The sequence below is a fragment of the Lepeophtheirus salmonis genome, chromosome 1 (genome assembly GCF_016086655.4).
Source record: "Lepeophtheirus salmonis chromosome 1, UVic_Lsal_1.4, whole genome shotgun sequence".
NCBI classification, from domain to species: Eukaryota; Metazoa; Arthropoda; class Copepoda; order Siphonostomatoida; family Caligidae; genus Lepeophtheirus; species Lepeophtheirus salmonis.
This window is the reverse complement of record NC_052131.2, coordinates 8,187,972-8,200,166: the sequence shown is the minus strand read 5'-3', so window position 1 is coordinate 8,200,166 and position 12,195 is coordinate 8,187,972. Positions and strand designations below refer to the sequence as shown.

General features: G+C 30.8%; 1 protein-coding gene across 3 annotated transcripts; it reads left to right on the top strand.

The window, feature by feature from the left end:
• The first annotated feature begins 2,017 nt into the window (after positions 1-2,017).
• On the top strand, positions 2,018-9,653 carry LOC121115810 (uncharacterized). 3 transcript variants are annotated; one of them, XM_071888282.1, is made up of 6 exons: positions 2,250-2,516; positions 6,197-6,367; positions 6,430-6,536; positions 7,400-7,548; positions 8,336-8,394; positions 9,480-9,653. In XM_071888282.1, the coding sequence occupies exons 1-5, from the start codon at positions 2,343-2,345 to the stop codon at positions 8,389-8,391; spliced, it is 657 nt and encodes a 218-aa protein (XP_071744383.1). In that variant the 5' UTR covers positions 2,250-2,342; the 3' UTR covers positions 8,392-8,394; positions 9,480-9,653. The 3 variants fall into 3 exon arrangements, with proteins under 3 accessions (XP_040565893.1, XP_071744383.1, XP_071744417.1); XM_040709959.2 differs by lacking the exon at positions 8,336-8,394 and having other exon boundaries at positions 2,018-2,516; XM_071888316.1 differs by lacking the exons at positions 8,336-8,394; positions 9,480-9,653 and adding an exon at positions 7,638-7,804.
• The last annotated feature ends 2,542 nt before the right edge of the window (positions 9,654-12,195 follow it).

The following is a 12,195-nucleotide window of genomic DNA, read 5'->3' as shown; positions in this document are numbered from 1 at the left end:
GTAATACATTTTCTTGTGTGCTGTTAGAAGGTGATCCGTGATACTGATAACGTGGGGGTATGGGGGATTGGCTTTTATCCAATATCAGAAAGATTGCTAATCCATCAACAAGAATGAAGATTTTAGATATCTTTTAGATATTAAATTTGGATGGTGGCTAAAAAACCACTGTATTCTTTGAATTTTGATTATTTTTTTAATGTTTGAAAAATATCTTTTAGTAATTAAAAAAATAGTTTTAACGAACAAATAACAAATCAGGACATTTTGAATAAAATCCCCGATTTGGTTAACCCCTATTGAAAAGTGAATATATTTACTTTTAAAATTGTCTTTAATTATACAATATTAGATTTATAAAACTAAAGAGGCTCTAAGGAAAGAGGGGACACACATATCCATAGATATGGATAATACTATCCCCAGGTATGTTAAAAAAAGAAACTAAAAATTAACGTGGTCAATTTTAAGCATTTTTAAGAGGAGTTGTCAAAATGAAGGATATAAACACGAACCCCACTCCATATCTATCAATGATAGAGGCAGTAATTACTCCAACATCAATCCTCAATTCTGCCCCAAGTTCAAAAATGACCTACACTTTTTACTCTTCAACGTTACTTTCCGTCATTCTTGAGCAAATATATATTTGGTTACACTTTATACGACTATTATTTATGTTCTATCTTCAAGAATGAAGGAATAATGAGAACAGCTTAAGAATATATACTCAACATATGTTCAGGAAGTAACTACAAAAAGCCCTCTTCCAAAAACTACTTCATATGGCACGCACGTATGTTTGTATGCAGCGATATCTCCACTTCGGAACAACACTTTAAGTTGAAACTTGCTGTGCGGGTGTGATTGGGCATAAAGATTATGCACATTTAATTACATTTCGGTTTTGATTTATTATTGTCCACAATATTCTATTTAAAAAAAAATAGGTTTAGTGATTTTAAAGCATTGTGATATTACGTTATTTAGTCTCTTCATATATAAATTATCATCCAGTTATATTAGGATAAATACATTACAATCATAAAAATAAGTGAAGATTAATATTCTCTCATCATTGGAGCTCTCCTTGGAAAAATCGAAGATCCACCTCACTCTAGACAGCAACAAGCACCACCTCCAAAATTAAGTAAAAAGGAAAGGGAGGCTGTTTGGAGGGAAGCTAAACGGATCCGGAAGGCAGTGATACGAGCAGTATAGACAATCGTTGTAAGGAATGAAAGGTTGACAAATGAATAAATAGGGATAACACTACAGCCACAAGAGTAAGAGGAAAGTCAGCCCAAAGGAATGAAAGGTTGAGAAAGATTAGGGAGAACAGAGCAGCCTCAAGAGTAGAGGTGAGTCCAGCCCAGAAACAGGCAAGGAACAAAGCGATTAGCAAAGATGAGGAATCAAACTTTTTGGTTATCAAAACTACATTCAAGTTCGACAAATATCCTGCAGTGGTTATTGGTGAAATGAACCACCCATGCCAAAAGGGCGATGCTTTGAAGTTTAAGGCGTTCAGCACAGGAGTCCAGAAGTAAAGGACTATGCTTCTGTTGTGCTGATGGGAAAGTGAATCTCAGTCCACAAAAACCCTAAAAACTCTTCTGCAAGGGAAAAGTTCGAAGTCAAAGGAATTCTTGAAGAACATGAGGCTATACAACTCAGCTTTCTACATGATAAACTCTCAAGCCACTGAGAAGAGGGAAGTGGGATGGATGCCGACATTCAGAGTGGAAGGATGTGTATACCATCTTATTGGATCACCGAGGCACTGCTATTAACCTAGTTTCGTCTCAAATTTAAACGGTAGGTAACTTCTGCAGGTTATAGTATAATAGAAGACATGTCAATGAGTAAGACTATTATTACCTTGAATTCCGATAGATTTTAAATTGTCTACTTGCGCTATGTCCATCTTTTGACTCTCGTCATTATTAGTTATGTTTTTTTGTAGATAAAAATTACATTTTTATTCTTCTCGCGCTCTTCAAAAGTCATTTCTCTTATCTTTCTTTGATCAAAGGTGTGTGAATGAGGGAACACTTTTTTCTGTTCATTGTTGTTTCAACATTTTATTTCATCTTTTCGATAAAACTATACAGATAATGTGTCTTATTATCTGATACTGTGTATATATAGAATCATAGCAAACCTCTGTATTCTATATATTTATTTGTTTAAAGTGACTACCAGACTCAAAATTTCAAGTCTCTATCTACTTGGACAGAAAAGGAGGGGGGAGAAAAAGAGGGAACGCATGAGAGAAGAACAACATTAAATTATAAAGGATGATGTGACGCTTTGCATTCAACATACAGCAAGACGCAAGAATGAGTCTCAATTATCGGAAACTATTCTCTTCAGACTTGGATCAAATAGATAATCATCTTGTAGTGCACTTATTTTTGAAGGAACCTCTTGGGGTCGCCTTTGGTTTGGCGGATGAGAAATTGTATCGACCTTGGATTCGTAAATTAACACAACCTCACATTGAAAAACTTCAGGTAAAGTGTGCCCAAGACATTTTGTAGATTTTGAAGAGGGAATTCGTCTAATAAAAGGGGGGGTCAAATCAAATTCAATTTCAGCCTAACTTTTCAAATACAAGAGGATTTTTTCAGTTCTCTAGAAAAAATATTTTTTAAATTTCTGGTCACCCTACGCCGAAAATTACTTTTTAACCCATGAATAACTATTTTTTTAGTCTATTTTCAAAGTAATAATCGAAATTTGTAAAGTTCATGATCATTAAAACCTTATTATGCTTACAGCAATATTTATATAAGATTTTGAGTCTATAAAGTACAGTTTTAAGGTTCGATAAAGGTCGAAATAAAAGTCAACCTTTCCTAATTTTTTTTTTTTTTAGTGTGTGTACTAGGGTGTCTAATTTTTAGGCTAACCTGTTAATTCGATCATTTGCGGTATTTTAATGAAAAAGTTATACTCGTTAAGTTTCAGTCTTCAAAGGCCGTTTTTATTTTTTACCCCTATAGCTATTTGAAAATGAACACATTGTTGGCCAAAGGTTCTTAAGGGAAACTGGCCAGAATTTTTTTAGAGTGCTAAAAATATAATCTTAAAGCCAAAAAGTTGGGCTAAAATTTAATTTGATAGTTTAACAACACCCCAAAACTAATAGGACTTTTTTTCTTTTCTTTTACCTTCACTCTTGTCTTGAATCCTCATTTATCAGGGATATAATCACTGGGAAGAGGCCTGAGTCCCAAATAATATCACCTCTGTTAATTGCAAGTACTCCATACTCACTCCAACAGTCGTATAATAACCCTTAATAACAAAACAATTATTATGGTAATGCTTATAAATTTTAAGTTATTGATTTTTTTTTCCTTCAAAACTATTTATCATTTATGCAATGATTTTTTGCTTCATCATCTATAACATTATTATCATCATATGGATTTAAGATTTTTTTATTTCTTAAGACCTTATTGGTAGATACTTTAAAGGCTATTTCTAAATAGTAAAATGACCCCTTAATTCGTTATGATGTTGATTAATTCAAATCACAATGTCTAATGCACCCAATGATCATTTCTATAATATAAATATGCATTCATTTCATTAAAATTAGGTATAGATCAGGGATGCCCAACCTTTTTGATATAATGGGCTGCATTGCTGCTTGAAATATTTTAATGGGACACAGGACCTATCATATTAAATTTGATGAAAAATGGCTTCATAAAATAAAACTAACAAAAAAAATATTTAATTAGGCTAAATATTAAAAAATGCCAAATCTAATTTCTCTAGGCCGAACTGTTTCTAAAAAGGTTAATCTATCAATAGAACCAAAAAATCGTTTATAAAATGTTATTTATACATATATTAGATATTTAAAAAATTTAAAATTAAGGGTTAGGTTCTAAATTATCAATGTTATAAGATTTTTTTAACATCATACAATTGATAGGGCTGTAGATTTTTTTTTCTCGAGAAAACCCCAATAATGATATAATTATGAAAATTATAAAAAGATATAATTTTGTACAATTATTTACTATCACTAGCTGATTTTACCAATATTTTTATAATAGTTGCAGAAAATATAACTTAAAGGGCGTGCAAGCTTTTTAGTATTTGTCAATAGGAGCTGTTTTATTTATTTTCAAATGTCGTTATCATTATATAATTCTTAAAGTCTCACTAACACAAAAATTTGGTAATCAGCTATTGTTCTCTTCTCCTAATAGAGGTTCTGAAAGTTGTTGATCTCTGGAATTCGAATTATATCTTGTTAAGTTGTGAACAATTCTCGATTTAAAAAAAATAATAATTGCGTAGTTGGAAAGAATTGACCCAGAATTGTCAAACTACAATTAATTTTGGGGGTTTGTTCTATTTCTTTTGGTATGATACAATAAAGGTAACGACGTGTAAGCGAAAATATATAAGTATAAAATAATCACTAGTGTGTGTGTGCTAATAAATGATAGGGGTGAACATTGCCGATTTATTTGGGAGTTATATGTGTAAGTTATTACTGGACTCAAAGAACAATTAAGGATCAATATTTAAGTAATTTCTGCCTATGTTCTTGCTAGATACAAAATTTGGGTTTATTTCCTTACTCTGACGGAATTTTGCAGCTGATGTAATACAGCGTCATGACAACTAACCTGCTCTCCTCCCAAACGTTCTTCAAATTGTTAGAATTATCACATCGTTTTTCGGTTTCTTTTATTTTTACATACAGGCATGTAATATTTAGAGAATGGATTTGTGTAAGAGCACAAGGAAAAGGCGGGAGCGAGATCTATGGTGTTATTCAATTAAGACCATTCTTAAGATCAGCTGGTTATTATATGATTTGGGGATATAAAATGAATTACTGCTATAGGGAAGAGAACCGTCTACATTTAAAATAACATAAATGCAGAGAAAATAGCATAATTATATTTAAAAACATATATATTCATTTTATTTCACATTCTTAAAACAATTTACACCAAAGATGGTTCAGAGGGAGAAGTTAACACCACGACGACTGATTAAATAATGAACAAAAAAGAAGAAAGAGCACACGCAACAACCGTTTTTCCTTTTCTAATCGCTAACCTTAGTTTTTTTTTCTTTATACACGTCCTTTCTTTAATTATGCATCACTGTTTATTGAGTATTGTTCATACTGGAAATCATTCGAATTCAAACAATCAATGTTTCGAAAACTAATAAAAGGAAAAGAAGAAGAAATATGGTCAAAATTACTTTTTTATCTTTACACACATCCCATCTTTAGTCAAATTGTGTGCAAATCACGTCATAGATCAGAAGTAAAAAAAAGGAAGAAAATAGTGAGAAATAAAGAAGGAATAATGTTTATAAGATCTAGGGAGTCACAGCTCCGGGATCATCAGTCTATTTCAATAGGACTCATCGACTATTGGTACCTTATTCATAGTCAAGGATCTTAGTTGAGGCTATAAGGAATAAAAGAATCACCATTGATTGAAAGAAAGGAATGTTTCAAGATTAAAGGTAAAGTTCAAATCTTTAATATTATACATACGAAGACGGCGAATACGTAATGCCGCAAAATGGCCAAGAGGTGAAATAAAAAAGGGGCGAAAATGTTCGTGGCAAAATTACCTGGAAGCCGTTTGATTCCAGAATTAGCATTTTTGGATCCTATTACAATAAATAATTCATCAGTTCCTTGACTATGGGGAAGGGGGGAGTAAGTTTTAGAGTCCCCACTTGACTAAAATGTATCCTAAAATAACCTTTTTTTCAATGTTATACAAAAACGATGTCTTAAATGAAAAAAAAGTTAATAATTTTTTTTTTTTTCTCAATTGGATTTTTTCCCTAGTAACGATCCTGATATTGTTAAATGTTTTTGATTAGATCTAGTAAGTCAATCCAAAGTTATTATATTTCCTCAATGTTTTAAAATTGATTGCGTTTAATTAACATTTATGTCTATAGATTTCAATACCGTATTTGCTATCAAGGGCGTCTACATAATTTTTTTTTTCGGAAGGCAAAAATTTCAAAAATCTATAGTTATTCAAAAAATAACAGCCCCTCTATCCCACCCCTGCAGACGCCCCTGGATATTTTCTCTTAATCAGGTTGAATATATTTACTTCATTTCACTATTTATATGTATATATTTGCACAGCAATATTCCTCATTTAATCACAAACTCTCATAGATTTCATGGGGTTGCTTTGAGGGTGATAAGCTAGTTGGCCTAATATTGAATAATATTCAACACAAGGATACAAATAAAAACATTGCCTCGATTGGGGATGCTCTAAAACATGAATCCTTGGATCATCCACTTCATAAAGTAGATACATTTATTGTTCATAATCTGTACAAGGTAATCGATATTTGATCAGTTTATATAAAGGGATGGATTTATCTAATGTGTTACTCTTACAGGGTGTTGATATCTTTGGAGATTTGGATCGGTTAATTCATCATTATTTATTATCGGTGGCTGGGAACTATGGACGACGAGGGATTGGGAAAAAACTTATTGAGCTTAGGTTTGATAATACTACTATATAATATTCATAATATATATATTTATCAGGCCTGGATATTGAGCAGAAACTGAGTTGTTCATTTTTGAGTGGCTTTAAGGTAAACAATTTGAACGACTAATGGGAAAAACATCTAAACGGGGTTCACTTATTCACTCCTTTTTTATTGTTGACCTTTTACTCCAGGATCAAGGCTAAAACCATGTGTTGAAACAAAAACCACGTGATTAATTTTTGTACAGATTTAGTTGACATTGAGAAAACTTTTTTGTCCACTAGAGGGTCTGAGATTACTTAACAAATAACTATGCAACTTCTATTCATTCACAGGGTGAATTCTGCAAAGATAAGAATAATTCCCTACGTCACGAGGAAAAATGATTAAGTGACGTCCTCTATGATATCTCAAAAGGCTCATTTTGCACGGCGTTACCTCTCTAACACAAAAATTTACTTTTTCCCTAATAAGTGTTCTGAACATTGATTGGTCAAATTAAAATTAGCTCCTGCTAAATATTGAACAATTCCCAACAAAAAATATTAAATTATAAGTCGATAATTGGTCAGAATTGGCTAACTACCAAGTGATTTTAGGCCTTTCTTTCTATTTTTTATGGGAGGAAATGTAACGAAGTGCTTTTAAAGAAAAAAAAAAATGCGTATCCTATTAAATTTGAATAAAAATTGATCACGTGGCCATCGTTTCGTCTAAAAAAATGAACGAATCAATGGAAAAAGTATAAAGGAATTAGCTCCTGAACGGAAATTTGTCAGAAAAAGTTTGAATTGGTCCATGCGTGACATTAATTTCATTAGATTTGCTTTGAAGATAATACTTACATATATCTTGCAATATATTACTTTAGCTTACAAGAGGCATCAGACAAGGGAATAAAAGAATGCTTCGCAGAAACGACTGGAAAGTATTCTGGGAAAATATTTGAGCAACTTGGATTTATGAAGATTCGTATGATCAAATATAAGGATTTTGAGGAGACGAGAAGTATAGATCTTGGTATGTTTCCAATGAAAATAAGAAATACAAATCATTCCCATACTATTCCCACTCCCACATCATATTTTACGTGCTTAACTTTAAAGCAGATTTAAGGCAAACTACGGCATGAATGAAAAATGCTTTAATGAAGTGTTATAAACAGTGGTTGACCAATTATCAGAAGCCATGATACCAATCTTATTAAGATTTTGAAATAGCTCACAGCTTAATATAAGCTAATTTGAGCACAACCAATTAACATTCAAAACACTAATGAGGGGTAAGACCATTCGTTACCTTTATTATATCTCGTAACCTTTCATTTAAAAAAACATATAAAAGGACTTAAATCAGTTGATAGTTTGCTAATTCTTCTCAACTAATTATTTATTATTCAATAATTGTTGAGAATTGTTTATAACTAAAGAAGAGCAAACTCGAATTCAACTAATTAATATTCAGAATACTCACAAGGTGAAAAAGATTAGAAAAATCAACTGCTGCCAATAAAATAAAGAGTAAATCTGTAAAGTAATGCCTTGACAAACGTTGAATATCAAATGCTGACAAAAAATAGGAAGGGTTTACTTCAGTTACTTAAAAAAATGTCTATGCATTTTGTTGTCAGATGTGAATTTGTATGTTTATTTTCCTCTTCTAAAAGATGATTAGTTGATTTCGAATTTGCTCTTCTTAAGGTACTGTAAAAAATCCTTACAATTACGTTGAGTAACAATTCCATGGCTGGAAAGAATTGGCTTACTACCAACTGATTTCAAGCCTTTTTTCTTTCCATTTTTTGAAGATAGGTTGCAAGGACACTTTGTAGAAATTGTTCATGATTTGGGGATACGAATGTAAAAAGTAAGTTTTTTTATGAATGCAGCCTTTTAAAAATTACAATTTCCTTAATTACGCGCCCTTTCACTGAAAAGTTTGTTAACTCCTGCTTGAGAGATACAGGTTCCTAAAATGTCATTAATTCTAAGTTTGCATTCTGTCCCGGTATTTTTTTTTATACATTCATACAGTGTCTTGTGTTTTATCTTGTTGAAGATTGAACTAAACTAATGAAATGAAAAAGACTAAAGAAATCCCATAAAAATAATAATTAAAAAAAAGAAGACCGATAATATATTTCCTAAACAATAATAATTTTTTTAAATATTTTATTCTTAAATTTTATTAATTTCATAATAATGATATTAAAAAAAAACACTTTAGAAATAATAATAATACATCCAAGTGTCTTAGTGTAAATCTTAAGCATTTTTTAGGATGTAAATTTTTGATAAGTATTTTCTAAGCTTTGGAAAGTAACAAAAAAACCTCAGTTTGCCAACTAAAAAAAGGTAAATAAGGGTTACCATGTCATTTTTCGGCTTTTTTACATACTGAAAATGCTTAAAATTACCAAAAATACACATCACCCCCCCCCCCCCAATTTAAAAAACGGTGTACGGAGGCTTTTCTAGAAAAACAGAATATTATAATCCCAATATCAAATATCAAGAGCGTCTGCAGGGGAAAATTTTAATATTTTAATTTTAATTTTTTTTTTTAAATTCAAAATTATATTTAATTTTTCAATTTTTTTTTGCAAAAATATAATTTTTCATTTTTTTTTTGCAAAAAAGATAATTATTTTTTTTTTTGCAAAAAATATAATTTTTCTAATTTTTTTCTAAAAAATACTTTATTTTTTTGTGAGCAACTATGAATTTTTGAAATTAAAAAAAAAATCATATTTAAAATTTAATTTTTTGTGAACAGCAATGGATTTTTGGTATTCTTTTTCCAAAATTTTTAAATTTTTGGATTGAAAAAAATAATCCAAAAACATAGCCCCCTTCCCCCCATAATATAATCCGGCGGACACCCCTGTATAAATATCATTAATATTTATTCATTAAATGTGAACAATATCTCAAATCTCTATTATATTTCAGGTGTTCATGATGAAGCCATTGTATGGAGAAAGATTCTTTAATGTCGTTCGTATTTTCATTACTTGATGAGTTGTTACTTAAGGCATGATTGAATGCAAATAACATTGTTGACTTCTGAGTGTGTTCTTCAAATAATTGTTGATATATTAAATATACATATACTATTCTCAATTATCCGTTGCTGTTAACAATTAATCAATTAATTATATGTGGTCCGTCTACACGAAAGCAACCTGGCATGATTTTACTCAAAATGGGAGTCTGGTTACATTTCGTGGGCTAAGGGACAAATTGTTGTAATTCAAAAATTACAAACATTAGTTTTATTCCTTATATATTAAATAAAGGCTCATAATACTGCATATTTCAATCCACCCCTGAAATTAGAACATAAACCCTATATCTTGTCAAAATAATTCAATCAAATATTGATTCGTTTATATTGATTTGCCAAAAGAAAAATTTGGGAATTTCTTAATTTTTGGTTTAAGATTGTTTTTGTGTTGATGCGCTACATTTAACATCGGTAACGTTGACACACGACATTTCACTACTCACAAGGCACCATGGTATTCTAACCACGCTCCCTCGTTTGGAGCATTTCACGCTTTTCCCTCGCCCTTTAAAATCTTTTAGCGGGAAACCAAAATTTCAAAAAGTGTACAGGAATGTTCCTGTAGTCTTTCTATCCTCACTCCACCTCCCTCTTCTGAGTTGTATCACTCCGAGGGATTCACGCGTACTCTAGTTGGGCTACTGTCCTTTCATTTGATTATTATTCAATTTCATTGATTTATAATAATTTAAGTTGAGTGCGATCCGTTTCAACCGGAATTTTGAATTGGATTCCTCCCTATAAACAATATTGAGAAATGGTATACAAGTGAACTACTAACTAGTTAATAGTATAATTATAGCTCCAAATATTTTGTTCTAATACGTGATCCTCCTCAATGATTATTCAGGAAGCTTTACAAAACTTCTCCATTGGAGTCCTCATTGGATCTGTTTCCTTATACCCTTCCTTCATTCTCTTCCCGTTCGATGATCCTCATCAACAAAACTATCGATCAAACGATGAGAAAATCATTCCTAGAATAATAACGTGGATAACCTTCAGCTTTTTCTTACTGAAAATTAAGAAACATGGCAATGCCTTAAATCGGATAATGTCTGATATCACATCCTTCGTATTACCCCATTTCCTTCAAGGGATCTTTGGAATCCCAACAAAAAATGATAAAAACAGGGTTCGCAGGAGAATTAATCGACTGAACAGAAATTTGAAACAATTGAGTTTGATTTTGGAAATATCTGATTTGACACTGAAGGAGATGATTGCTTGTTATTTCTATAAGGCTTATATTTTATTTAAATTGTATTTATTAGGATCACAATAATTTATCAAGTAAAAGTAGGTATATTAAATTAATTTATTCATATTTTATTAGTATTAAGCAGAGGTGGAGAATTGGACTTGAGACTTGATATTCGACTTACACTTAAATTCATATTTTGAAGAAATGGACTAGATATGATCTCATAATCAAGGAATATGGGTTTGACTTAGTCTAGAAAACTATTTTAAACTTAATTCAAGAAAAGCATTAACATTGGGGTTTTTATTTTTGGGGATATTCTCGTTGAGTATGATCTCGTTCGTAAATAATAAATACTGTTTAATTAAAGTATTTATATTTTAGAGTGAAGAATAAATTTTAAACTATTCATGCCCATATATTCTCAATTTATCATTATCACTAAATTGTGCCTGAATTTTTAAGAGCCCACCGGTCCTGTAACCCGCGACAAAAAAAACTTTAATCGTAAAAATTCTTAACCAACTCATTCTTCATTCAATATGTATTCAACGTTTAATTTAATTGACTATTTACATATAATTAAAGGAAACTTATATTATGAAATAACTAAATGCAAGTTTTCCCTCTAGCCATAAAACCTTCAGAAATTCTGGGGTCTCTGTAGAAAACCCCTATTTAACACTATGCAACCTAAATATATTATAATTATGGAACTTCTAACAAACTCGAAATAAATCTGAGGACTCGGACTGGACTCCAAAAAAATATTTAAGGACTTACGAGCAAATACTTGAGACTCGACATGAACTGTGATACAAGGACTTTTTCCCTACCTCTGAAATTAACTATGGTATTAACTACTATTAATATATTCTATTTTAGAGTTCTTGTTCATTGTATGTACCGCCTTTAGTCTACGAGTCTAATCCTTCCAAATATCCTTACAAACAGGGAAGAAAGTACCTTCAATTAAAATGAATGGCAACAGAAGTTGAACTCTGTTTAAAAAAAAAATTAATTTTTGGCTACAATAACAAGTTAAACAAAAGGATTTGTTAGCCAATCGCTCTTTATATTTTTGTAGAATAATATCCCCCATTTAGCTAATATTTTGTTATGTAAGAAGGCCCATATAAACTTTTGCTCCTATAAAAAAGTATATAATGAATTATTCATCTAAAAAGTTATAATTGTCCGATTTCTTTATACATATTAATTATACTGATAACAGTTAAAAGCTATACTATGTATTAATTCCTTTCATTACGACATTAACTATTTTTTGCTGTATGAATAACGTTTATAATTTCATAATATATTAATAAATGCAATTAAATTTTTGTTGATATAAGATTATTTAGGTTTACACAATTTCTTGCAGATGTAAAACTACC

Coding starts and splice junctions, on each gene's coding strand:
- LOC121115810 (XM_071888282.1), top strand. CDS start 2,343: ATGAGTCTCAATTATCGGAAACTATTCTCTTCAGACTTGGATCAAATA. Junction 6,537..7,399: donor AAAAAACTTATTGAGCTTAG/GTTTGATAATAC, acceptor ATATTACTTTAG/CTTACAAGAGGCATCAGACA. Junction 7,549..8,335: donor GACGAGAAGTATAGATCTTG/GTATGTTTCCAA, acceptor CATTTTTTGAAG/ATAGGTTGCAAGGACACTTT.